General features: G+C 39.7%; 1 protein-coding gene across 1 annotated transcript; it reads right to left on the reverse strand.

Moving 5' to 3' along the window:
- Positions 1-31: 31 nt before the first annotated feature.
- Positions 32-21,677, reverse strand: ADGRG7 (adhesion G protein-coupled receptor G7). The gene is given in 16 exon segments (XM_029960629.1): positions 32-133; positions 2,902-3,058; positions 4,787-4,826; positions 5,023-5,340; positions 5,343-5,386; positions 6,540-6,652; positions 7,862-8,011; positions 9,489-9,649; positions 11,388-11,495; positions 11,574-11,692; positions 11,995-12,087; positions 12,583-12,839; positions 15,063-15,172; positions 15,971-16,000; positions 16,003-16,101; positions 21,572-21,677. Coding segments are annotated over 16 exon segments (2,007 nt in total).
- Positions 21,678-27,047: the final 5,370 nt, after the last annotated feature.

The raw sequence follows: 27,047 nt of genomic DNA on the forward strand, positions 1-27,047 counted from the left end.
TGGCGGCCCCCGGCCAACATCGCCGCCGCCGTCATTTCCTGCCGTGCCACCTCAGCGCCGCCCCGTACGGGTTTCTTCTAACAGAGGGGTTGTTTCGAAATACAGGCCTTAGGCCCGCATAGGACTGGCGGTGCTGAAAAGCAAAACGGGCCGTAGAACTCTCCTGTAGTTGTCAGGCGCCGCCACCCTCGCACGGGAACCTGTTCATCCTCGAATAGTCACTTCAGGCGTTCGCTACTGTTCACACAGACACATTCATGGCATTCGGAGCTTGTCCGCCTAAGAGAGGAAAACATGAAACTGAGCCCTGAGTTTTGTCTGTCAGAGGTGCAGGAATGGAATCCTAAGGTGCATCTCCCAGAGCTGTTGGAGCTGGACCTGCTGTTATTCTTGGATATCTGAGATTTCTGCTGCTTTTCTTCATTTATCAGTGAAGCTGCACTGTGCTAGTACAAGTGACAGAAGTGCCTACGCAGAGCTAGCTAAAGCATGACCGTGGTTAGTTATTTCCTGGAGTTAAAGGTGCCCTTGAGAAGACACCTTTTCCTTCAGTGTCTTGAAATTGGACCTATCAATCCGTTATACTTTCTGCTGCTCACATTTCCTACCTTTGTACTAATGATTCAGTCCTCCTCCAATCCATTTCTTTATCAAAGCAGTGTTTCCAGAGTGTTAAGAAGAAAATTCATGATCCTTAAAGCTCACACATCACAAACAATACCAAAGTTCACTACATTATGAAGATAAATATATTCCATGTGTAGATAAGAGCTGAACTATTGTTCCTGTAACAATTAAGCATATAACCTGAAAAAGATTATTTTACTTCGTTCCATTTCTGAAATTAGGATTCCCTGGATGAGGAAAAAAAAAAAAGCCATAAAACACGTAATTTCCTGTGAGTTTTTATGCTGAAAACATTTTATATTAGGCAAGACATGGTCAGTGTAGGCTGTAACAGTATTTTATTAACATCTGAAATACTTACACATGGGATATTTGATTTAATTAGTAAAAAAGTCAATACTTTTCCAATTCAATACTTCAAATTTTTCTTGTGTTTTTTTGCTTGTTTTTCAGGATAATATGGAGAAAATATTTTTATTAGGTTTTTAAAAGAGCCATGTTCAAAATTTAATGGGATGTGCTTTAGAGAATATTTTTGTTTGTGGGGGAAAAAATATCAGTTATTAGAAAACATTATCCTTCATTGAAGGAGCCATCCTCACAGTGCCTAGCTGTGTTTTACAATACAATCAAATACCATCTTTCCTAAACCACAGAAATTTCTAAAATACCTTTCTTCAATGGAATTGAAGAACTTGACAAAAGCAAGCACTTAGACACTTGATTTACAAATAAAAAGGGATGCCAAAAAAACCATGAACTTCCTGTCCAAAAAAATAGTATGAATTACCTTTCCTAGGTAACTTTCAATAACCTTTTCTGCTTTTTTTGGAGCAGTAGTGATGAACTTCAACCTCATATCTGATGTGACTGTTGTTTCTGGAGGCATGTTAGTGCCAGAGAACACTTATTTTCTGCCTCAGAGAGAGAGAGAGCAGAGATTTCTAAGAAATGGGGAACTTTTCAGGACTGATGAAACACTTCTATGAAGATATTTAGCAAGTCTCATGTATGATGCCCAAAATGTTCAGACATCACATTTGATCATGCCCACAACTCTCTTTGGAGCAGATTGGAAGTTTTCAAAATACATGTCATTTATTTTCAAAAACCATGAAACTGGGAGGTAAATCTGACCACACTTCTTAAACCAGATTATTTAAAACTCAAGATGGTGTGTTCTTGTTTTATTAAAACCAGCAATGACACAACATGTAAATATATTTGCTCAGGGAGCAGAATAAAGAAATACAGTTTCTAAAAACTGCCTGTCTAAATTTCCCAGGCTTTTTTTCTCGCACAGGAGAGAATGGGATGAGAATGCCAAGAATGCTCAAGTCAGGGTATGCTTCCTTCCATCCAGGTAGTCTCCTGTTAACCTTGAAGGGGCATGTCAGGGGGCAGAACCAGGGGTGGACAGAACTGGGGTTGGATGGACCTTATTATAAGATCATAGAACCAATGTCTGAAGGTGCACATTGTGTGTATTCCCTGGGCCTCAGGCCTGAGATTAAAGTACCTGCTCTCTTTATCTTATACACTAAATTGGCCTGGAGTCTTTTTTCCCTGCGGTCTCTTAAGGCAACAGCAGTAATAATCACCTCAGGACTTTTTACACAGAGAGTTTGTAGACCTGGTCATCACTGTGTACAGGGGCTTGGTTTTCAGGAGATCAATAACAAACAAATTAATGTTCAGGGATGGGGAGATTTTCACATATTTCCAATTAGCTGTTTTGTAGAAACTATCCAGTGGTGTAGTAATGAAGAATCCACTACTCCAAGTACTTCATATGCCTTATATGGAGGGGCATATTTATATGAATATAAATCCAAGAACCCATCAGGGCTGTGCAGGGAAAGAAGATGCAAGCACTTTCCTGTAGGCTTTTATCCAGCATCATTCTGAAAGGTCTCAAGCCATGAAGCTCTGGTTACTTCCCCGTTGGTTACTTTCCAACAACTAATGCAGAAGGTTTTTTTCCTGATATTCTTTCTGAAAATTATTTTATATATGATTTGCTATAAGAAAAGCCACTCAGACAGGACGGTCTTTTCAGTGCTGCCCTTGAAATAAAATCTCACATTGATTTGTACAGTGGGAAGAGTTTTATATGTGACAGACCAGAAGGATAGCATCCCTTTCTGAACAGAAGTTCTGAATCCCTGTGACTGCTTTCCAACAAGTTCCCCTGCTATACCAAGCTATAGAACAAATAAATCTGATTTGGTTTTTTATCTCAATTATTAGTCTCAGAATTGCTAAATAGTTTACCTGGGTAGCATTCAAAATGCAAAACAGACAGCTGCAAACAAGACTTGTTTTTTCATGACTCATTAACATGAGGTAGCCTATCATCCAGGTGATTCTGAGCACTACAAATGTAGAGAGAGTGCTAATCATCTTTTTCATTAGTGAATCCTTTTTATTCCTACAAACACACACACACAAGTTATTAAATCTTTCTCTATACTATTTAATATCTTTTTGAGCTTTAAACTTTGTATTTATTCAGAGCTGTATTGCAAAGGTATGTTTTTCAGGTGAGTTGTGAGTATACACTTCTCTGTATTTGTCTGATGTATCATCCAGAAAAGAAATCCAGAAAAATAAATGTAACCAAATTTATCAGACTAATTTGTGCTTGGAGCATGCAGCTTGGTTGTATCTTTCTTTAACAAAAAAAAAAAAGTGAGGTTTACCAAGGCAACAAGAAGTATTTAAAATTAGCATTTTAGGTATTATAAGTTTTTTTATAATGCTTGTAACTTCAATCCAAATGTGCATAATTTACAATATAAGAATAAGCTGCCAGTGAAGTTTGAATATCCAGTTTCTCTCAAGCCTGAAGAGACTCAGAGATAAGGTATTTCATTTGCTCCAATCACAAAAATTGTACATAAAGGAAAGAAGAAATGGTACTAAGTTTTTTTGAACAGATCAGTTCCATGGAACTTATAAAAATTAAAGCAGTCCCCTTTTAAATAATACGGTGTACACTGTGGAGTTTGTGACATACAGCCTGTGACAATACATGGAGTGTTGATGTAAAACAGAGCAAGTAAATCTTCTTCAAGGTGCTAGAGAACTGGCCTGGTGTTCAGCTGTGCTGGGAAAGTCATAATTCTCATTTGGCTGGACCCAGCTCTGCTCTCACTTTTATGGATTTAAATTGGGGTTTACTGTCATTGCACCAAGCACCATTACATTTCATACCAGATTGATGCAGAGCATAACTTTTGCCCTCCAAGAAGCATGGCTATGCAGGTTTGCCTCCTCAATGCCTTTGCTTCACTTCTTGTCTTCCTCATCTCCTGTCTGCCTGTTCACTAGGCAGCACATCTCATGGGAAGGAACCTCATTCACAAGTTTTTATCTGGGTAATAAACATGCTTCTTAAAGTCTGTTCCTCCTTCAGCCCTAACAGAGAACTTCCAGGCTGCCAAGCATTTACTGTGCTCTCAAAGCAAATACACAAAGCAGTGAGTCAGAATCACCCTGTTTGGACATGTGTAACTCACTAGTCACAAGACACAGTGAAGAACCTAATGCTGTGCTGTCATGCAAATATACCTGGAGCACAGTGACACGTAGTCAGGCAACTTCCACTGGACATTTTCCAGTTTGTACATATAGTCCAAATTCTAAATGTTTTAGAGGAATTGCCTCTGTAAATGCAAAACATAATAATGAAACAACGAGGGTTGAAAACTGCTTGGTGGGAGCCATCAGGAACAACACACCACACAAGCTGAATACACAACATGGAAAAGGCAGATGTTCCTGTGCACTGTATTACAAGAGTTTCTTGAAGGAAGCTGAGATTTTCACTTTTCAATGTAGGCATCTGTCTGCATTCTTCAGTTCTCCAAGTAGTTCCCTTTCAACTTGCAGTGTTGCTACTAACTGCTGTACTGACTTTAGAATGTGTTGTTTGGTCATTAATAAATAATAGGCAACAAATAATGACAGTCACTCCTTGCTTTTGGATGTATTCAAGGCTCTGGCTGAAGTCACTAGGAACCTCAGAGATATCTAAATTAAGGGGTTTAGTCCATATATGCAATCACCTTATTTGAAAGATTTTTTTACTTAGTTAGCAGAAATAGATTGTTTAATGCCTTGATTACTGTGAAAATTTCTCCTGCACACAGCAGACCTGTGCTGCTGTGCCAGTGACCAAGCTATTGGTTTCAGTGCTGTATCAAGACAATGAAAAAAAGCTCAGTTTATACCAGTAGTGTGAGCACTAACAGAAGATTATTAAATCACATGGCACTAAACCAGAGAGAGACACTGATTCTAGTTGCCCTCTGCTGATCCCCTATCTTTACAACTTTCCCTGACTGCACTCTGTACCGTAAAAGTTGCAATATATACAACTTTAAATCTTACCCCATCCAATTACTGACATGGTTACAAAGAAATGTCCAGGCAGCGGCTTCGTGGCTCTAAGCAACAATAAGTATAATTGTGCAGAATTGAGTGCTGTCAACGTAAATGTTGCCAAGAAAAGATAGCACAGTAGGGCAGCCACAGCTGTACACCAGGAGTCTGTGGGAGGATCTACCGTGTCAGAAGTGAGTAAGGTGTTACTGGTGTTATCATAAGGAAGGTATTGCTGGTGGTAGCTGGTAGTATCACTGCTGTGATTCCTGGCATTATGATTTTCAATTCCAGAGATGAAGATTATGTTAAAAATGAGCATTAAAAGCAGAGACTTGCTAACATTCATGTTACAGATGACTTTCGAGTTTTCCTACTGGTAGGAATATGTTTAGGAGAAAAAAGTAGAGCAAAATAAGAAAAATTGTAAAATATTTCCTCATGTCTATTTATACTAAAAGCAAGCTAGAGAGTACAGCCTTTAACAGAAACCAAAACAATACCTTTTTTTCAAAACTGTATCATCATTACTTTTAGCCAACTTGCCAAATCCATCAGTTTTATCGGATTTCAACTAGAACAGAGAATACCTAGCAACTTTTAGGACTGGGCCTTGTCTAAAAGCAGTTGGGGATGCATTTTCCTTTTTCCACTCTGCTCTTTTTGGAATCCTTTTCTTCAGTGTTAAGAAGTGAAGTAGCATAAAACACATATTTCCCAAACATTCTCCAAAGTGCAAAGAGAATAATAAAACTCTACTTCCAAACTTCTTATCACAGAATCAATTAGGTTGGAAAAGACCTCTGACATCATCGAGTCCAACCTATGACCCAACATCACCACGTCAACTAGACCATGGCACTGAGTGCCACATCCAGTCTTACCTGAACACCTCCAGGGACAGTGACTCTACCACCTCCACATAATATGTATATTATAGATATATTATATAATATATGTATAATTATAATTATATATTGTATAATTATATATAATTAAGATTATAGTTAAATAACTGTATATAATGTATATAAATATATATTATTAAAAACAAGTGCATTTAAGAGGCAGAGTCTGGAAGTTCCTACAGTCTTAAAACATTGACCTTGATGGAATTGCTCAAATCTACATTTGTACAAGTAGGATGAAAAACATGCATTCATCTCTAATAACTACAGCTCCGTTGGCATGACTTTGCTCCTTGTTCAAAGGGGAATCACATGACACCATTAATCACAGGCACATCCATTAAGGAAATTTGTTGCAATCGTGTTTGTATTAAGTCACTCACAATTAAACAGTAGCACAAGCAGTTACTGGCTAGGAGAAAGATAATTGTTTAGAAATTGTAATACAAGGGTACAAGGGGGGTCAAGCTGGTGGTGGAATGCTGTTACACATTTTTAAAGCATAGTATTGAGTGAGATAGTGAACTGAAAAGCTCAAAGTGTATCCACAAACTATATACAGAGCAATGTATTGTAACTTAGTGTAAAATACTTGCAGTTTTACATCTTCCCTCTTACCTAGTGAATATTTGAAACGAAATGGTAGCAATCAGGCCAGCCATGGACAAATCAAGACCAATATAAGAAATATACTCCAAAGGCTTTGCGTATTTATATTTGATCTGAAAGACCTAGAAAACAAATTGTATCAGTTATGTCAGATGAGAAGAGATACATTTCTTTCTGAAGTTTGTGTTTCTAGTTGCACATAAAACCAAAAATGGTTTAGTAAAGTTATGTCTGTTGCTAGCCACTGCCAAAATTTTCAGATCACACAAAATTATTCTGGACTTCGAAACAAGATAAACTTTTGAAGAAATCCAAAAAGAGTTTTAACAGTGTAAATCAAATATTTAGCAAAATAGCAGATTAAATTATTCATAGAAAAATGCAAGGTGACACAAACTGGAAGAAACAGCTTTAACTTTTCATACTGGTGAACATTCTGAATTTCGGCTTCTCGGTCTAAGGTAAGATGTTACAAATAATTATTAATTGAAACCAGTCTTTGTATATTGACAATAAAGCAGCAAGTAAATGTAAATGTATTCAGTGGAACAGAATATACTCTTGCATTTGCATAAACAGATGACAATCTTCTCTAGAATGCAGTCACTTTGTGCCATAAGGACATGCATAAGATAAAGGGAAATACAGAAATAAGTAAATAGTACAAATATGGAAATGCTGTTTTATGAAGACAGAGTAAAAAGAAACTCTGAAATCCTGGCCCTGCTGAAGTTAGTGACCACAGATATCCGATTTTATCCGGGGTGTGTTTTGTTTAGAAAAGCTGAAATAAATACTGAAAGGATAACAAACGTCAGAGACAGACAGTCATTCCCAAATAGTCTTGTTAGTACAAGAGACAAGTGTATAAAACTTTATGATAGCAGGCTTAATATTTACAGAGCAATTGCTTTTTATAAGCATATAAGCAAAGGAAGTAGGTAATGCTAAATCCTTTGAGTTATTTACCCAGCACAAGGCAGTGCCACAGCTAGCCCAGATTCCAGGCTACTCTGCTTTTTTCTGGGGCCACCTTAGACTTTAGATATACCCTCACTTAACAATCAGCTGCAGCAATAGGGGTGCAGAGCCAGGACTTGCCAATACATTTGGCTCTCCAGCAGCTTGGGCACAGCTTGCATGTCACAATTTGCAGATCTGCCACAGGTCAGAAGCAAGTACATGGGGACATCTTAAATTCCTGTGCCTTCTAGCCCAGCGTGTCTATCCCCCTGTATGTCAACATGCTGGTCTTATAGTTAAAAACAACTAAACAAATGAGAAAAAAACCAAAAGAGACTCTTCCCATTAAAAAAACTACAATGTACTACCATCAGGACAGCAAAATTAGTCGTGTGATTACACCTGCATCTCAAGAACTGGTCTCTTCCTTTTGCACAGCCGGCAGTGCTCCAGTCATTGACAGAGTAGTCCCAGAAGACACAGGCATGATCACACAGCTGCAGTTCAGATGTGTTGTACTATGGATTGGGATTTCAAGGAAAAAAAGTGGCTACAGAAACATAAAGAGATAGGCACTAGCAAAGAGCGTGTTCTGACAATGATTTGATTTTAAAAGGGGAGCTGACAGCTACTAAGAGATGCATGTGTTTCCAGTAAACCTTATGAAAGATATCAATAACAGCATAATTTTGCATTTTGAGCTTGCTTTATGTGCCTTTCTCAGCCAAAATTGCCAGTGAAGTCACCCATTTCTGTGAATTATTCAGGTAACTCGGATTCAGATTCCCATTGACTGAGCATTAAACAACTGCCGATTGAATTCTGCCTAAGTCAAACAACAGCTTTCAGAAATCAGTAGCATTACATGACTGCCAACCTGAGCTGAATCCATGCTGTAACAGGAAGCAAACAATGATAAATGCTGTGAACCATCCCCTCCCCTCCTGCATCACAGTGGCACTCATGCAATCATACATCAAACAGCATGCAGTCACTTTCGGACAACACACTTCTTCAGGATACTGCAATTAGAACTGCATTTTAATGAGCAACAAGCAGCTTGAAGTGCAAATAAGAAGCGAACACAACTCTTCACAGTATTAGGCAGCTCAATTAAAAATGAGGAATAATCGTAGGAGTGAAAAAATCAATTATAAGTTTGTTTCAGTAATTTCCTTAGAAATGACACACCTCCCATGTGCTTATACATCTCTGTACTTAGCTGTATGTAACTATATATATCCATACTTAACACATGGTGATGATTATGATCTGTAATATGGATGCACTTGAGCTTAAAAGCTTTGTTAAATATTGTAAGAAGAGGCCAACTACTGTTTTCTGGAGAAACCATGCCAAACATGAATACATATTATCTAAAAATTCGGGGGTTTTGGCAAATGGACAGTTACATAGAGCATTTCCTGCAAGAAAGCATTAACTGGAAACAGTCCCTGGTGGACGAAGTCAAAACAAAGCACACAATGGTTTTAAATGGAAGCCAGAGTTAAAAGATAGTATGAAAGATGAACACCCCCCACATTGGTACGTATATTGGGCCATGCCAGTTTTGTTGAATTTTCTTGTTTTCCAAAGTTTTGGTAGTCTCCTGGAGGAAAAAACTGTCCTCCAGGGACCTGTTTTTTTCATTCTTGATATAAGACTAATGTACCCTAGGACAAATCTGCTCTGGTATACCTGTAACTTTTTATGGAATAGTGTTTTGGGTACAAATGTCCTAGGTTAACAGTACTGAGTTGGCAATATCAGCTGTTAAATAAAGAAGTTGAAAAATGTTTTTTATGCCACATTTTCTAAACACCCTTCATTTATGTCACCTATACATCCCACAAACTCTGTCAATTGCTTATTGCCACAGGGCACTGTGCCAAAAAAAAAAACAACAAACCTCTGCTGGAGTGTCTTTCCATAAGTCCTGAAGACACTTAGTAGGGCTGGTTCAAAATAAACATGGCATTTTGTACAGAGGCTTACCTTGGGACCGAAGGCTATTCCAACACTGCTCGCTCTTTTGCCATCAATGTTGCCAGAGATTATTTGTTTAGACAAACTATTGCAACTCTGATAAATCCTTGACTGGATGAGTTTGTAGTTTTGATACAGGACAAATCCAACACTTCCATTGTCTGATGAACCTTCACAAGGCAAAGAGAAAGGCAGTACAGATAACATATGTCAGAGAAGCTGGTGCTTTCAAAGAAGCCCACACTATGCTGTTTCACACATTCAGAATTTACAGGAATTTTTTGTTTATATATTTAATTAAAATTCATACAAGTAGCACAGAAGAGCTGCTTTCCCATGAACCTCAAGAGACATCTTCAATTTTTGCTGAGGTGGAGTGTGAAAATAATGAAAACCCTTCTCTTAATATCATTTCTGGAGAAAAATACTGCTAAGTTAGGAAAATAATATCCTAAATCCCGATATATACACACACTTCAAATGCTAAGGCTTTTAATAAGACTAAATGAGAAACAGTCACACCAGGGACATTTACAATTAGTGGGAAGTTAGAGGATAAGTTAGAGGAAGTTAGAGGCTGGCTGGACTTTTGCCTTCAGATCCAACTTTTGGACTCTGTTTCTCTTGCACACTTCTAGCAAATTGGAGTTCATCTAAGTGATCTAAATCACTAGTCTTAATTGTTGCTTAAGTGAGGGAGCAGAAATCCCAGATTATATATTGGATTTTGTTATTGATTTTATACTTGAATTAAGATCAAGAGAGACTGATTTGATCTCCCTCTGATCTGATCATCAAGTGAGACTAATGTAGCTTTATATCTACAAAAAGATGCACTTAATATTGAAGGAATCTATTGGGGGGGTTTTAAGACAAGCTGTGCTTTCAATTTAGCTGTCTTGAGGGAAGTGTTATGTTATACTGGTATTATGATAAAGGCTTTAATTACATGATCACAATGTTTTTCCACAGGATTGTTGTCTGAAACAGTGAACAGAATGTACAGTGACCAGATAATGAGCTATCCAGTGATTTTTTTATTGTCGATGCTGGGAGTGTAAGGCTACCTGATTTATCTCTTCAAGTCTTTTCTAACCCTAGTGAGAGGACTGAATTATTAATTTCTCTGCAGGCTTGTATTCAAATGATATTCAGCATTGTGATGTCTAAGTGCTCCCTTAACTTTGCCTTCATTATACTCTTGTGCTGTGATGTCTCAGTGCTGCTGACACTACACTGAGAGACTGAGGACAAGTCTGCTGGTTTCAGGTGCCCAATCTGAAACTCTTGTGATGTCATAGAAATGCACGTTTGAAGCTCAGCTGCCCCACACCCCCCAGCTTCTGAAGCAAATGAAGCAGAGGAACTATAACTTTTTTTTTTCCTTCCTAGTCAACACCAATTTATCCTCTGAGCACTGCAAATAGTAAGTAGTGGACATCTGGAAATATCCCAAGTGCCTGTGCCATTAATGGCTAATCCAATTTGCAGGTATCAGGATGTGTATGTCCTGGCTGACACCTGACAGTAGTAGTAATTTTAGTTGAAATGGTTGATGTCTTCTGATTTCAGGCAAAGTAAGCGTGTATTAGTTCTTGATGTTTGTAGAGGTATGGTCGAAGATTCATTACACTCTCAATTTTAGAAAACAAAACAAATGAAAAAGTCCCAAACACTGAAAGTATTCTGGTCATTATGTGTATGTATGCATTCATCTATAAATAAAATTATCCAGCTCATTTGACATGTGCATTTCTTGTACCACCATATGGCATTAGCAGGCATAAAAACCAACTTGTAATTGCTTATATTGGCTGAGGGGTTTTTCCCCAAAGGAGATTTTTAGTGAATATTCATTCAAAAATTTCCCAGGTATAATTTTCAAAAGGACAAAGAATTTTCTTATACTTAAAATGTTGAACAGTATCTGAACTTCATTACTGAGGTCACTAAGAAGCCCAGGAACATTTTCCTGTATTTCTAGTTTTGTTGACTGGCACTTTCCCAGTGCTGTATCTGCAACAATCAGCAGTATATGCATTAAGATTTATATTTCAAACTGCTGTGTCCAGGTAAATCCAACAAAGGACTTACTTGTCTGTGCCAAAAACAGAATCATAGAGGAGCTTAATTTCAGTGGAGCAGACTGGATTGCAACATTGGGCTGTGAGATGTTGCCAGTCAAAGAAAATTCCTCCACTGTTTTTGTGAGGCTGCATCAAAAAAATGAGTGTGATAAAAGCTACCATTTTTTGTTAATGTACAGCTCCAGGTTCTGTTTCTGAGCTTCCTCTCTGATTTGGTTCTCCAGTGGGAAGTGCTCCTCATTTCCTATCCCCATGCTTTCTCCAAAGCGGAAGAATCCAGCAATGTTTCTATTGCTGTAAATTGGAAATTGCATATTGGAGTTGAATGCTAAAAATATTTTGTCTTGTTCATGAACCACTTTCATCCTGAAACAGAAGGGAAAATGCAGTCGACTACATCTAAAGGAAATGGTAAGAGCTAAAGTTACCCTGATGTAACATTGACAAGGTTACTGTGGATGAATTCTGTTTCATTTGCATCCAAGAGTTGACTCACCGTAGCCATTACTGCCACAGATGCCAGAGACAAGCAGAAAAAAAGGCAATATTCAAATGCAATTGAAATAAATCACCCCATGTGCTACACAGTGGAGGGGCAAGGTAAGAACACTTAACAAGCATTGCTGAAAGTACACACAGTAGAGTAAAAAAGTACAGGAAGCCATTTAGAGAACACAAGCTTTGTACCAATGGATTCATAAATGCCACACTTTTATTAATTTAGATAGTTAGAATTAAATTATTAGCTTAAACATCAAATGATGCTCATATTACAATTTCAAATATATGCAAAATTTACACTCAGCCCTGAGAACTGACCCAGTTCCACAAGTATGCACTCAAGACCACTTAAATAACTTTGTTAAATAGCAAAAAAAAAAAGCATTTGTTTGTCGTGTTAGGTGTAGTTGAGAGGAAGGACGGTGTCTTTTCTGCTGGTGGGGATACAGAATTGATATCCCAATAGTAAGCCAAAAAGCCACACAAGTCTTATATTAGTCCTAAGAAGTTTCACCTGAAAGTCTTCTGAAACATTTAGCTTTTCCATAATCTGCACTGTGACGTTTGCAGCAGCAGTGAAGTTTTGTGTGGTCCGTTGGTCTGGCATGGAGGTGAGGATTTGAGTGTTACTTGCAATAGCTGAAACCTTGCTGGGGCCTGCTTTTCCTGTGAGGGAAATGCCATTCAACAGAAAGAAAATGGGAAAAGGAACAAGAGTCACCACTTTTACAACATTCTCACACAAAATAAAAACATACAAGTAATTGGTCCTCTGAAATGTTTATGTTCATGTCAAGTATGTGGTGTTTACAAATTCTCCCTAGAGAATGATTTCATTAATTCAAGGAGTAGCTTGTGTTGGAAGGGAGCCCTGGAGGTCCCCTAGCCCAGCAGGGGTGGATGAGATGAGTCTGTTCAGGGGCTCACTTTGAATACCCACAACCTCCCTCAGAAAAGTGTTTGTTTGACCAGTGTCAAGGGGAAAAATTTTCTCTTGCCTAATTGGAATTTCCTGTATTTCCACTTGTCTCTGTGGCCACTCATCCTAAAACTGCACACCTTGAAGAACAGCCTGGCCCCATCGTTCTCCACAATTTGCCATGAGGTAACTGCAGACAGCAGCAGGACCTCTCCTTTGTCTTGAGGTCATTGAGATTCTGAGTCTGTGAACTTCTGCACACCTCTCACTATTCCTTAAATAACTAGAATAGGATTTTTTGAAAAGCCATCAGAAGAACTTGAGAAATGTCATCTGGAGCAATCATGCCTCTCGACACAGTGTTTGTAACCTGCACTGAGGACATTATTCTAAATTCAGTATATTATATATAGTGTCAGGTTGGAATAAATGTAGAAAAAAATCAAATAAAATATTTTGGTGCTGGAGGTACTAATAAGAATTGCTGTAAGTACTGGCTAGGTCCAGTTTTAGTTAGTTAGCACTTAATGGGTAGAGCGTAAATGTCTATAGCATCTCAAGAGTCTAAACACAAAAAAAAGATGAGGCATTAGCTATATGATATATGAAGGTATAGCTAGGTAACAATAAGATTTAAAGAGACAGAAAATCTGCTAAAATAATCTGTTTTCTAATCCTGTCAGTGAATAGTTTAATTGAATAGCTTCAGTAACTGAATTTTTCTCAAATTGTTTATGTTGGGAAGCTATCAAGATTAATTCAATCATGTAGTTTTGATGTGTTTGTAAAGCTCGGAATGGTTGAAAATAAAGGTGAATGTGTTGCATGGGTAGGAAGGAAATTTGCACTTATAGTTACTGCAGATTATATTGTTTGACTTGAAAACACCTGCATATGCATCACAAACAAACAGTGCATCATGAACGCCTGTTTTCACTGTTCTGACTTTTAGCATGACCTTTGACTCAAAATAAATATTTCTGTTTAAAAGGAATCAATCCTTGTAAACCTTGGCTCTGGGTCACTGGCATGAACACCTCCTCCTCCCATTCCCTAGCTCCCCGAGCGGCCCTTGGCTCACTAGATGGCAGCCCGACATTACGGCTCCCAGTAAAACCCCATATTACTGATGTCAGAAGAACAACCTTATGTTGTAACTTACTGGCATTAGAAATAGCTACTGCTAATATTATATATTAGTTTGAACCATTTAGTGAAGGCTATGTACTGCAAAAAATGTAATATTGAGCTTGAGGGTCTCCCAGCAAAGGATCAAAGCAGGTGAAGCATTGAGTTGAAGGTACAGTAGTCAAGCAAAAATGCACAAGGAAAGGGACTTCTTTTACTTAAAGGGATTGTAGCTGAGGGGGAAGGGTTTTGTTTTTTGGGGTTTTTTTCCGATTGGGACTAGTGATAAGGAAATGAAACACAGAAGCAGAAGAGAAGTAGTCACTGTGATGTGCTTAGTCATGTTCAGCTCTCCGTGTTTTGCAGATGTAGCAGAGCTAAATCTTTGAGCGAGGCTTAGGGGTTTATGGATTTAGGGATTTTATGTAAGGCATTCATACAAGAGAGTTTAAATTTGAATTCTTGAAGGACAGAAATGTTCTATCCGTGTTCAGCTGATCATAGAGCTGGATGGAAAGGCTTCACTCTTAATCCACCTGAACGTATTGGTGTCAGTGTCACTCTCATGCCAGTCTCCTCCAAACTCCTTGCACGTTCTTACAGATTTGGCATCCTGAGTCAGCATCGCCTCCATTCAGAGGCAATTGCTATAAATTGGGAACCTGAGTGAGGAAATTACAGGCCAGTTAAGAAATATGGAATGGGATGCTGTGTTCAGGCAAACCCAAGCAAAATAAAATAATCACCATTGGAAATTCAGGCCATTTGCAAAGCAGACGCATGCCAAGAATGCCACTGAAAAAGGCTTTGGCCAATATTTTGCTTTCTGTTAAGTCTTAAGAAACATAACATATATATTTCTTGCCTCAATTTCCTATCCCCCCTCTTTTTTGTCCCCTGGGATGATGCAGAATCTCAGACACTGTTTAAATAGTAATTTAATATTACCTGTGATACTAAGGAGTCCAGATTTTCATTACAATTCAGAATTTGGTGAGGCTTTAAAGTAGGATTTTTCCCTTCTCTGGAGCACATCTGGATTGCTATTGAAGCATTACCTGTAATTTTGTAAAAGCAGGAAGAAATCCATTTAGTACAGAAGCACTCGCACATGCACATGACCTCATTGGGAATTAAAACTGTACTGTGGGTGTGACACCCTATCCAGTGTTATTTTCTGCTTGCTTGTGAAAATTTATCTCTCAGTGTTACAAGTGACCATCAATTATTTAACTAGTTGTTGTTCTCTTTAGAATATGTGTTTTACATTCATATACACAATCTTGTCAGAGCGGCTGACATTCTTTATGTTGAAATAAGACAGGTTTAGTTGTGCTAGAGCTGCAGAAACACCTTTTAAATGGGAGACACCAGCATCAGCACTGAAATATCAGACAGATTTTAACATGTCTTGAAAAGCATAATTTATACGTTATGAAAGAAATGCAACGGGCACATGGAACAGCCATGCAACACTTACTCCTCTACAAGGTCTGTGAAAGCTGAGACAGTTCATGGAACCACAGTTGATGTAAAGCATCCGGAATCCTAATGCTAAATAGTAGGATACAAACACGTTGTTTTTCTATCAAAAGGCTCTATCTGCTCTATCAGGAGCAGATATTAACTGACCCTAAGCCCACCCCTAGACAGGCATGGATCTGACTCAGCCTGTGTACCTTAAATTCTCTGCATTTGGGATAGAAAGCCATGTGGAAAAGTTCGTGTTTCTGCTGCCTAAGCTGTGCAATTCTGGCTTGAAACACAGACTTTGCATCTTGTCTAATAATCCAACATTTTTCACAACCTTTACATTCACTTTTAGGAACTAGAAGCAAAAGGAAAGAAATGCATACCATTCACAGCATCGGGTTCACATTTTCTTTGGAGTTGCCATACTTACCCACTATGATCCATTCAAAAGTAAGGGGTTTTCTATTGCTTGCAGAAATGTTCACTGTGCTGGTACTGTCGTCACAAAAATTAACTGCACAGAAAGAAGAAAATAACCTATATCCAGATGAAATATTTCTAGCACAAGGATCAGTTTTCAAAAATTAGGGAGTGTTGAGACAATAGAAGCTCATTGAATCTTTTGCTCTAAATTAAATAAAAGCAGTTGGGTAAATCCTGTCTAAACCCAAGCTGCTGAGCTGCCACAAGTGGTATTTATGAAGTCAGTGAAATCTTAAAAGCCCATCCTCTTTGCCATCTCTCCTATTTTCACTGCTTTGGTCCTCAAAAATTTGTAAAATATTATAAAGCTTCACTTTCAGTGTCTTAATACCCAGGCAGAAACCAGATTTGGTAACCTACTGCCACAGAACACAGCAGGTGGCAAAGATACACGTTTGCTTCAAATGGGGCTTGGACAATTGATGGGGAACAGTTGTCTGGTGACTCTGAACCATGATGGGTCAGACGGGACTTCTGGTTCAGGAAGTCGCTGTCCTGCTGGCTGCTGGAATGGGACAGAATGACCACCCCAAACCCTACACCTTGTCTAAGCACACAACACTGGCTACATTTAAAGGCAGGATGATGTGCTCAGTTGGACCCATGGCCTGACCCAGTACAGCAGCCTATTACAATCTCAATCATACCATACTGCTGTAACGGAGCACGAATTTACCTTGTAAAACTACAAACACTTGGAGAAAATATTGCAGCACACAGGCAGAAAATTTTTGCTTCATCTTACAACTTGCAACATCTTGGTTTCACTAATTTTTGCTGATTCAGACCACATTTCAGCTGACTGTGTCCCATTAGCAGGACTGACTCAAAGAAGCGTATTTATGGTCAGGGTCCTGAGGGGGGCTTAAGACGCCTGGAGTGTTCTCCATATTCTGGCACAGGCTTTTTTGCTAACTCACATAATTTTCTGTATTATTTTCTGTAGGGTCTGTTTCCCCGTGATACAATGATACTTTCCTTCTACAGAAATTATTATGAACAAGAAGGATGCATGATACTGCAAAGATGAGGTCTGCCTTATAGCACCATATCTGACCCTTGCTTGCCAGAAGGGGGTTAGCAGGACAAGGTGTCAAAAATGTGGGGTGGAAGGAACCTCTGGAGGACATCTAGGCCAAACAGAGGCTTCACATCCTCATGTTGCAGTGTTGCAGTGACATGTTGCAGTGACACGCTACCTTTTTAAACCAAACCATTTCTCTTCATGCTCAATCTCAGCCATCCCAAACTGTAATTTATGACTGTTGCCTCTTGCTTTCCTTTTGGTGTTACTGAGAAAGATTGGTCTTTGCAACTCCCACTCAGCTGAAGATTGCTTTTAGCTCTGCCCTCAGCCTCCTCTTCAGCACAGTGAACAAGCCCAGCTCTCTCAAGTGCTCCCTGCATGCCACCTGTCTGAGGCCCCTCACTGTCCTCAGCACGTCCTGTTGGACCCTCTCCAGCTTCCCTAAGTCTGATTAATCTGTGTTACAGGTGGCAAAACGAAACACCTATTTCCCAGTGATGCCTCACCAGTGCCAGGAAGGGGAGAGTAACAGTGTCCATTGACCTGTCTGCTTCCACATAACATAGCTGCTCTTCTGTTGGGAGGAATGAAGACGAATGGCAACGTTATGAAGCCTGGAGGAGAGTTTACAACCGCTAAATGGACACTTATATACTGGACTTGACTCATTTACACTGGATATGACACCCCACGAATATGACAGTTTTACCCCAGTTCTCCCCAGTTTATTGTTATAATGTTATGCGTTTCTGTATACCCCCAGTTGTTGTTTTTTAAATTGTCCTCCATGTTGTCTCCTTCTTCCCCTCACAATTTTCCCGCCTTTTCCCTGTTTTCCCGCTCCTCTGCCTGCCATTGGTCAGCATTTGGTGCAGTGCAGAGGTAGCTGTCATTGGTCCATTCCCCTAGTTACGCCCAAACTCCTCCCCTCTTTACCCAGTTATCCAATCACCTTTATCCCCAAGTTGTCAGTCTCCTGCTCCTCCCTAGCCCAAACTCCACCCTCAAACCTACCCTATATAAGTTGTTGTTCCCTCAATAAACTTTGGCATTGCACCTCGACCTCTATCTGTGTCAAGAACCCTTCTTTGCAGTGCTCGACCCCATTCCCTTTTTCCCCGCGAGTCGTGGCACTCTTCTGCCTTGGCAATGAACCACATGCTCTTGGCTCGTATTGAACTTGGCATCCATCATCACTCCCAGGTAGCTTCCAGCAGGCCTGCTCCTCAACCAGCAAGTTCCTGGTCTGTACCAATGCACAATCCAATGCACGGAGATCAGCACTTATTCTTGTTGAACACTGTGAGTTTTCTGCTGGAGTGATCTTCAGGTTTCTCAAGTTCTTTTGCATCGAAGCTCCAGCCATGCCCCAGTCTCAACCATAGCCTCTATCCACCCACCAGAACGTATGATGATTTTTATTCCGTCTTTTGGCGGAAATAGTAAGTTTTGTTCAAAGTCGTCATTGCACACGCTGCTGCAGCTTCAGGAAACAAAAAAGCACAGTCTAAGCAATATCAGGGAAATTGCAAATCTTAGAAATTTTTCAATATATTGTGGTATTTGTTGTGTTCATCAAGCTCTGAAAATGTTAAGGTTTTTTAAAAAAGACTGGAAATCTTGAATGGTTGGGGGTATTCTGCAGCAGAAATTTTGGTAGGGAAGGGATTGGTGGACCTCAGGCTCTGAAAGATGGATCCAACATCTGGGGTATCTCCAGAGACCTCACAGTCAATCTCACCTGGTCTCTAAGTGAAGGATGGAGTTGGAGTCCCTTCCAATAATGTTCACAGTGGATATTGCCCACCTGTGCCCTGGCTGCAGTGTATGCCTTGGAAATAATGCAGAAAACTGGAGTTGAGGACTGCCATTTGATCTGACATTTTAATGCCTGTGTTTGGAGATGCTGACAAGCTGAGTAAAGCCAGAAAACTCAAAAGTAAATAGCACTACCAGGAACATGTGCCGTTGTATATTTCTAATGTTCTCACTGAACTAAAAAGATTGCCTAACTTCCTACTCTTTAATGGCATTCGTAGAACTGGAAGATTATTGCAAACTATAGGGGCTGTGCCACGTGACAGTGGTAATTCTGTCCTTGGCACACATTGTTCAGCTTTTGCTCATGTTGTTGCTATGTAGCAATTGTGTTTCAGGCTGTCTCAGCTACACTGCAGCCAGATGTGTGTGATGATAGTGGAATAACATCTAAATGTCGTTAGGTAATGTCCATATTAGCCATCAGCTTTTCAAAACACATTGGCTCTCCACTGGAAATCTTACAGAAAACTCCTCCAGCAATTGAGATCTGGGTCACCCAACTAAGCAGCTGTGGAGAACATTTGTTTCTGTGGGAGCTGGTGCCTGGCTGGGCAGTGTTGCCCCACTGCTCAGCAGCACTGTCTCACTTGCCAGGAACAGGCACAGGCACATGGGGCCATATGGCATAGGACTGACACTGCTTTGGATTGGGAGCCTGGGAACCCACAGGATACAGGGGAAGCTGCAGCACAGCTCCAAGCCTCTGTCTTGCTTGGTGAGCACCTACCCAAAACAGCCAGGGAGACAGCTGGGTAATCGGGCACAGAGGATCCCAAAACCAGGAAGGCTGCCCTGAAAACACCCGAGCCCTGGGCTGCCTGCTGAGGAGCAGTAGCAGATGGCTGGGGCAGCCTCAGGTGGGAGCAGTGGTGGCAGTGCTTCCACAGCTGGGCTGGGGGCAGGGGTCTGGCTTTGGCACTGTTAGTCATGGGCTTCAAAGGAGTGTAAGGAAAGGGAAAGGTGAAAAGGAAGACAGGGCTGACACGTCTTTGAAAGAAGCAGAACAGAAAAGCAGGTAGATGTGGGGTAAAAAGCCCTGTGTTTACCCCTGGAGGTGCAGACACAGCTGCCATGAGGCCCGTGCAGCAAAGGGCAGCAAAAGGCATCAGTCTTATCTTTGCCTTCCCCAACAGAGGCCCTCTGTAACAAGGTGACACTCGTAGGATCTGTTAATCCTAGTTGAAGCTCTGCCTCAATTTAGTGCTTCCTGGTAACTTTTCTTAGCCTACTATTCAAGGTCTCATGTAGCCTTTTTTTTTTTTCAAAGAGAAATCTGTGTCCTTCCTGAACATAAATTCCTGAGTTGACTAATGCATTTATATCTACTACACACACAGTAAAACTCATCAGGCTCCAGTAATTGTGGCATTAGCTTAAAATCACAGGGTTCTTCTGGCTTTAAGATTCAGAGAACATCTTCTTTGCCTTTGTCTTTTAAATTTTGCAGACATTGTTAATCTCAAGAATCCCATTGATTTTTGACCATATGTATTTCTAAACTAAAACTAAACAATTCTTGCATAATACTATGTCACCATGAGTTCATTGTTGATGCTAATACTTGTGGTTAAAGTCTGAATAAAGAAACACTACCACTATGCACAGCAAGCAATGCATCAGAGAGGCAAGGAAGTGTTCTGCAGCCCTGAAGTAGCTGCAGCTGAAATCCATTTCCTAGCAGCTCATTTGCTTGCAGTTCTGTAGATGTTAAGCATAAGCAGAGGTATCCCCATGCTGCACTGAGGGTTAACTCCCATCTGATCTGTTTAGCTCCAAGTCAAACAAAGCTCTGAGCATATACTTATATTAGCAAAGGTAGATTATTAATGACATATGTTAAATAATCGCTGTTTACTTTTGTGTCCCTTCTTGGGCTTGGGTATGTTCAATCCCTACAAACATCCGATAAATCTCTTGAAGTCAATGTAACCTAATGTATCCTCATATAAACTTTTCTTTAGGTTTCTTGGTCTCAAATCATATCTGACTCTCTGCTGGACAAGCAGCCAGGAGTATTGGATTCTTTCCAATATAGGTCCATGAAAAATTTTACGTCACAGAAATAGAGTGAGTATTTTGCTAAGAGGAAACACTGACCAGCTTTCTACTCCAAGTTTGCACATGGAAGTGTTTTACAAGGGTGCATTGACCTGATTTTCAGATATAGAATATGCAAATCTCTGATATTCTTTCAATAAACTTTTCTGTAATGCAAATCACAATGAAAACATGAACAGGTGCTGTACAGCATGTCTTGCTTATATGCATGCAAACATATAAGCATATGCAAAGTGAAATATTTCCACTTTAAAATGCAATTACTAGGCTAGATGGAAGTTTATTTTTGTCTTTTTAAAAATAAATCAAATTTCTACCAGAAGAGTGAGAAAATTTCAAGACATTTCTCAAAGTTATATCAGAGGATTCATGATCAGTGTACAGATGTTACAAGGAAAACACTCCTGCGATTGCTTGTCATCCTGTTCTGTTTTACAACAGCATACAGAATTTGGGGTACCTCATTAAATATCAGTAGAAGAAGAAAAATGTTTGCACGTGAGAAGCATGCAACATGGATATAATAATGTTCGTCAGCAATTATGTTTAAATATTTAAGGAAATAGTTCAAATGGGGTAGAATTATGTTTCTTACCTGCTTTAAACCTGAGGAGCTCTCAAATACACAGTGCCCAAAGGGTCACAGTCACTACACAACAGGTAATTCCAACAAACATTCTGTCCAAGTGAATGGAAGGCATGTTGTGGAGCAGACTGTGTGCTATGCTATGAAAAGGTACTATACATTCACAATCTTGTGATGGATAAACCATTAACTGCTTGTCTACTGATGAAACTTTGACCTTTTCCATTCCACCTAGGAAAAAAGTTTTGGCATGTGTGTGTATTACCTCCTGGGAACTGACTCAGACCAGGCCTGCATATAGTCTGGGGAGGGGTGTTGGCTGGCAGAGGATGAAATCGAGCCAGGCACTGTTTCTGGAGCTAGCACACAGGGATTAGTCCCTTTTGGCCTCAGTTCATTTGCTAGCACAGCCATAACCACCAGGCTCTGCAGCAAGGTGGCCACGTGGGACCAGGGAGGATGCTGTGGGAAGGTCTCTCCTCTGCAGAAATGTTCCTCTTGGTGCTGAAAGGAGGTGGAAATGCTGTCTGTATTAGGACTGGCCCAGGGCAGGCACTTGGCACACACTTTCAGGACAGTATACGGCATTTCCATACTACATAATTTGAACAGGCAGTGCAGAGCCTTCTTGCATCCCCTCTGTGCACTTCCAGCACTATATATGGTCACTCAGAAGGCAGTGGCACAACTGGGAAAAAAATCTGCATGGCACACCTGGGAATTAAATCTGTGTCTTCTGATTCATCCAGAAGAGAGCGGGGAAGCAAAAGAAAATGGGTAAAAGGCAAAAGTAAAATGTGAAGGGGGAAGAAAATTTATACCACCCGAGCTGCCAAAATCAGCATCTTTTTCTGCATACTAGTGTGTATCCTGCTGACAAATTCAAAGCTAAGAGATGATATCACAGTCCAAGAGAAGAAGAAAATAGAGTTATTTTAAGAATGAGTTGGAATAAACACTGTCTTTTTTGTCATCAGCAATCAGTGGATTAATTCCCCATGTGTGAGTAGGGACAGTACCTTGTTTTTATATGGTGTTTTTCATTAGTGAGGAAAGGAGGTTTGTTTGGCTTTTTTTAATTACTGAAGCAATTCCTTCTCAGTTTAAAAAACAAGGCCCAAAAGGTGATGTGACATGCCAAAGATGTATGGAAATGCAGTCAAAAAAAAAAAGGCTCAGGTCTCTTGGGATGTGGCCCAATGATCTAGACACTAGATACTCCAAATACTTCTGTTAATACTACTAGATACTACTGTTTCTTTAACACATTACAGATTATTATGATGTTTTTTCTTCTTACCAAGAGTAAAGATAAGTAAGATAAGTTATACATTAAATCTTCTTCGTGGCAATCTGCAAGGTATTAATAATAATACTCATGTTCATATTCAAAGAAACTGATACAGAAAATAGAAAAACACATCTAATGTTTAGTGATCAAGACATTCCATATTGAAGAAAGCACCTAAGGACATAGGAAAGACTGAGGAAATCCTGAAATAATTTGATTACTTTTACAAATGGGAGTTCCAAAATTGTTAATAAGCTTCTTCAGACAGCCAAATGTCTTAAGTGTCTGCTCACAGAGGTTTTAGTTAAAGACAGGCTGTGCAACTACTGGGACAAACCTCCAGGTGGGACAAGGCTGCCTGCTGTCCCTCTGGGTGCAGCTTTGTCCAGCTGTGGGTCTGCCTGCCTCTCTGTGGTAGCCCTTGTGTTACGACAGTGCCTCTCGCCCTAGATCTTTCCTTTCTCTATGTTATTCTCACTAGCATGGAAAACAGAGAGGGGAAAATATCCTCAGTGCTGGGATCAGCACAGAGGCACAAGGAGGGCACAGGAACCGTGACACCAGCTGATGAGTGGAAGTCTGAGGGTGGGAGGATACAGCTGTCTCCTGGCCATCAAGGGGCCATTTGAGCCTTTTCCCGGCCACAGAGGGGCCCTTTGAGCCTTTTAACTCAGCAAAGTGATGGTTGTATGGCCCAGCTATCTCACTGCTGTCAAACTGTGCAAAACAGCAATGCTCAGCTGAAGAGAACATCTCCTCCTTGTCCTGCTCACAAAGAATGCTTAGGACCCTTGCACGTGTTAATTGCTTTACTGCCTCTCGCCATAAACAGTTAAATGTTTGTTTTTCTGTGGTTGAAAGGGACAAGAATGTAAAACTGAATCTGAGACACACGGGAAGATGCTCATCCCTGAGCAGAACTAGTACAGACAAAGCAGAACCAAAGTGTAATTTGGATCTTGCGGATGGGGGAACTGAGTCACAGAGTAGTTCAGTGACACTACGTTATGTTACATCCATAAGCTTATCTAAGCTAAGTCTGAGGTTTGCAATATATTAAAAGCATATCCAGCTTCTGAATCACAGGTCTGAGTGGTTTGCTAATAGACATGCTGCTAGATGATTGCAGATATTTTTAAATGACAAAATAGGAAAGAAATAGGAATTAATTCTCATGGTTATTTACATTGCTGTTTCTGTTCAATGGAAACAACATCCCTTCTTCTTTCCTTTTCATAGCTGTCATCACGGATGTCTTTGACCAGCATGTTGTGTTTAGATATATGAAATATTGTAAGTCCAAAACCTTTGTTTGTAAGCCCAGGTTTGCAAATGGAAGACAATTTTTTAACTGGGAAGTTAAAGTAAGATTGTGAGTAAAAATGATTGTGAACTTCTAACTTTCCATTAATGTTTTATATAAAAATTAGGCGGGAAAATGGCATAAGAAATCAGATGGTAAAACCAACACGAATCAGTAAAAACATTTTGAAAGATAGTACACTTTTATGTATGAAAATATTAAACCATGTTTATATGATAGAATAATCAAACTGAAGGGAAACCTTAATACTTGCAAATGTGTATATGTGATGCAGCTGCAGGGAAAAAAAACCCACTCTTGAGTGACTGGATATGCTTCTTTTGCTTTCCTCCATTTCTTTTAAGCCTTAATTAAAGCCAGATGTTTCTTATTGCCTTTTTTTCGTTGTTTTCAGGCATGCACAAAGTGCTGTGCCAGCACTAAACACCATCTCTGACTTTTTTTTATGTGTCAACTGCATCTGGCTGAGTCAGAGTCACAGACCAGTAAAATCCCAGCAAAGCAATGCAAGCTTTCACTCCTGCTGTCATTCCTGTTGAGAGCGGGAAATTGGCATTGCTCTTTCTGGGATTGATGCACAGGAGCCATAAAAATCCAGCGTGTGCCTGAGAACCTTGCCACTGGCAAATAACGCTGGAGGCAGACTGGAATGCTGTATACTCTGAATGCAACTGCCCCTCCCATACTCTTAAGAGCGCTGGGAGTGATTTCTTGTGCTTAGTTGCTATTCAGTTGTATAGAACTGCAGTCTGTTTTCTATTTCTTCTTTGTCCCCCTCAGGGACTCAATGGCTGGTAACTACAGCGTGTAGAAGTAACCATTTCTGCTCCAATTTCATGCCCTTACTGTGACATTGACCTCTTAGGTGCCATCTCCGGCAGAATATTTTGTCAGTAAATGGCAGTGGTCTGTATGTGAGAGCTTTCTTTCCAAACCAAATTGCAAAGTACTAATGCTGTAGTATTTATAATGATGTTTTTCAACTACTTTGTAAAACTTATTTTCATTCTAAGAAGTGTATCAAATATAGAAATCCATGAACTGCAACAAATACCTAGCAAAGAGATAGAAATTACTGTTCTAAAAAGTCATCCGAGGACAAGTTATGACTTACTTGACAAATATTAGGCTTTTTACTCCCACATATTTTGAGCAGGCACATATTGTACCTAGAATAGATTACAAGGAAAAATTTTCCAGCAGTTTTCCAGTTGTCTTTCTCCCTTTTAACAGATGTGCTGTTGTTGCACAGTCCTTGGGAGTCAGGCTTGCTTCAACTACTGTATGTGCTAAAGGACTTTTTGGATAAAAAACTCTTCTGTTTTCTTCCACCAATTTTTGTACCAGTAACTCCCACTCCAACTGCTGTAGTTCAGAAGAACTGAAACATGTAGCAGGAGGGCATTAAGGTACCAGATACACTGAAGTTTTCTGATGCCTCAGTTTTAAGGATGATGAACCTGTAGGATTTAAATTCCTTGCTGTCATATTTGCTCTTAGTTCAAGCTATGTTTAGTTACAAGGAAAAAAGTATTTATTTACAGAATACAGAACAAATATCACAGTTTCTAATGACAAGGCAGTATTGACCTTTCTTGAATTCAGGTGAAACTTGTTCAAATGTCTGGGTGGGTTAAGAGAGTAACCTGTATATCCCACCCCATCCTGTGCCATAAATGGTTATATTTTTTCCCCTGAAAACATGACAAACATCTTACATGAATAAATCAACTTTATTTAAATAAAATTACAGGTGCATCTTGTCTACTAAAAACTACCATATAGTTTTTCAAAGGCTCTAATATTCAAAAATAATTTAAATTTTCTTGAGAGCAGCTACCTTTTTCTGAGTGGTGTTTGTAAACTTGTTAAACTTCCCTCCCCTCATTCGACTCAAACAATATCTGTTGCTAATGAAATGATGGAGGCTGAACCTTTTTCATTGTAATAGCTCCCACACTGTTCCTGGGAGTCTCTTTTGAACATGGATTGAGAAGAACGGGTCGGGTGTCCTATGTAGCAAAAACTCACCCTGAAATAGGGTGTTTCTTTCCTTTGTGGCACCATAAATACATCAGGCACAAAACCCCACTATGACACTGACTCTGCGTGTACTCTAAGTATTATAAATTAAATTCACGAGCCTACTGCTTCTTTGAGACTTCAGTATCTGTTTTCCCTTGCATTTCTTCAAGTTAATAATTCAATGCCACCTTCTCTAATGCAAAGAGAAGAGAAAAACTCAACAAAGCAGAGGGACCAGATCCTACAACTCTCATTCATCTACCACAGTCCAGCTCTGCATTCCCTTAAGAGCATGTGGAAATATTTGAGTAACAGAAGAAACACCCATTTGTAGCACCAAACCTGACAAACTGGCACTATTTGAACAGAATTTGTTGTCCTGCACTAGCATGTGTCTGAAAAAAAATCACAAAATAAAATTTTTTAGAAGGAGTTGTGAAGGGGAGAGGCTGTTTTCTGGCACGACAACCTTACCATGGCCACCTTACTGCTGATGGACATGTAAAATGGCCACCAGCATGCATCCCACGTCAGTCCTCTGGAAAACAGAGCTGTGCCACAAGTTGCCCATGCCAGTCATTCAAAAGACATATTTAGAGTCAGAGTGATGCTTTGAAAGTGTGCCCCTTAGGGGCAGTGTGCTTTTGTACATCATTTTCTGATGTCTTTTACCACGTGCCAGTTATTTCTCTTTTCTTGAAGTTGGAGTGCATTCCATGGAGCGCTGGGAAGAACACCCTGCTTTTCACTAGGTCGAGACTCAGTTTTAATGGAGAAAATTAATGCAACTAAAACTAGTATTATTTTTTAATTCACTTGCTGCTGTGGATAGTTGGGCATGAAGC

Source organism: Manacus vitellinus, unplaced genomic scaffold (assembly GCF_001715985.3).
Source record: "Manacus vitellinus isolate BGI_N305 unplaced genomic scaffold, ASM171598v3 scaffold_28_pilon, whole genome shotgun sequence".
Taxonomy (NCBI): Eukaryota; Metazoa; Chordata; class Aves; order Passeriformes; family Pipridae; genus Manacus; species Manacus vitellinus.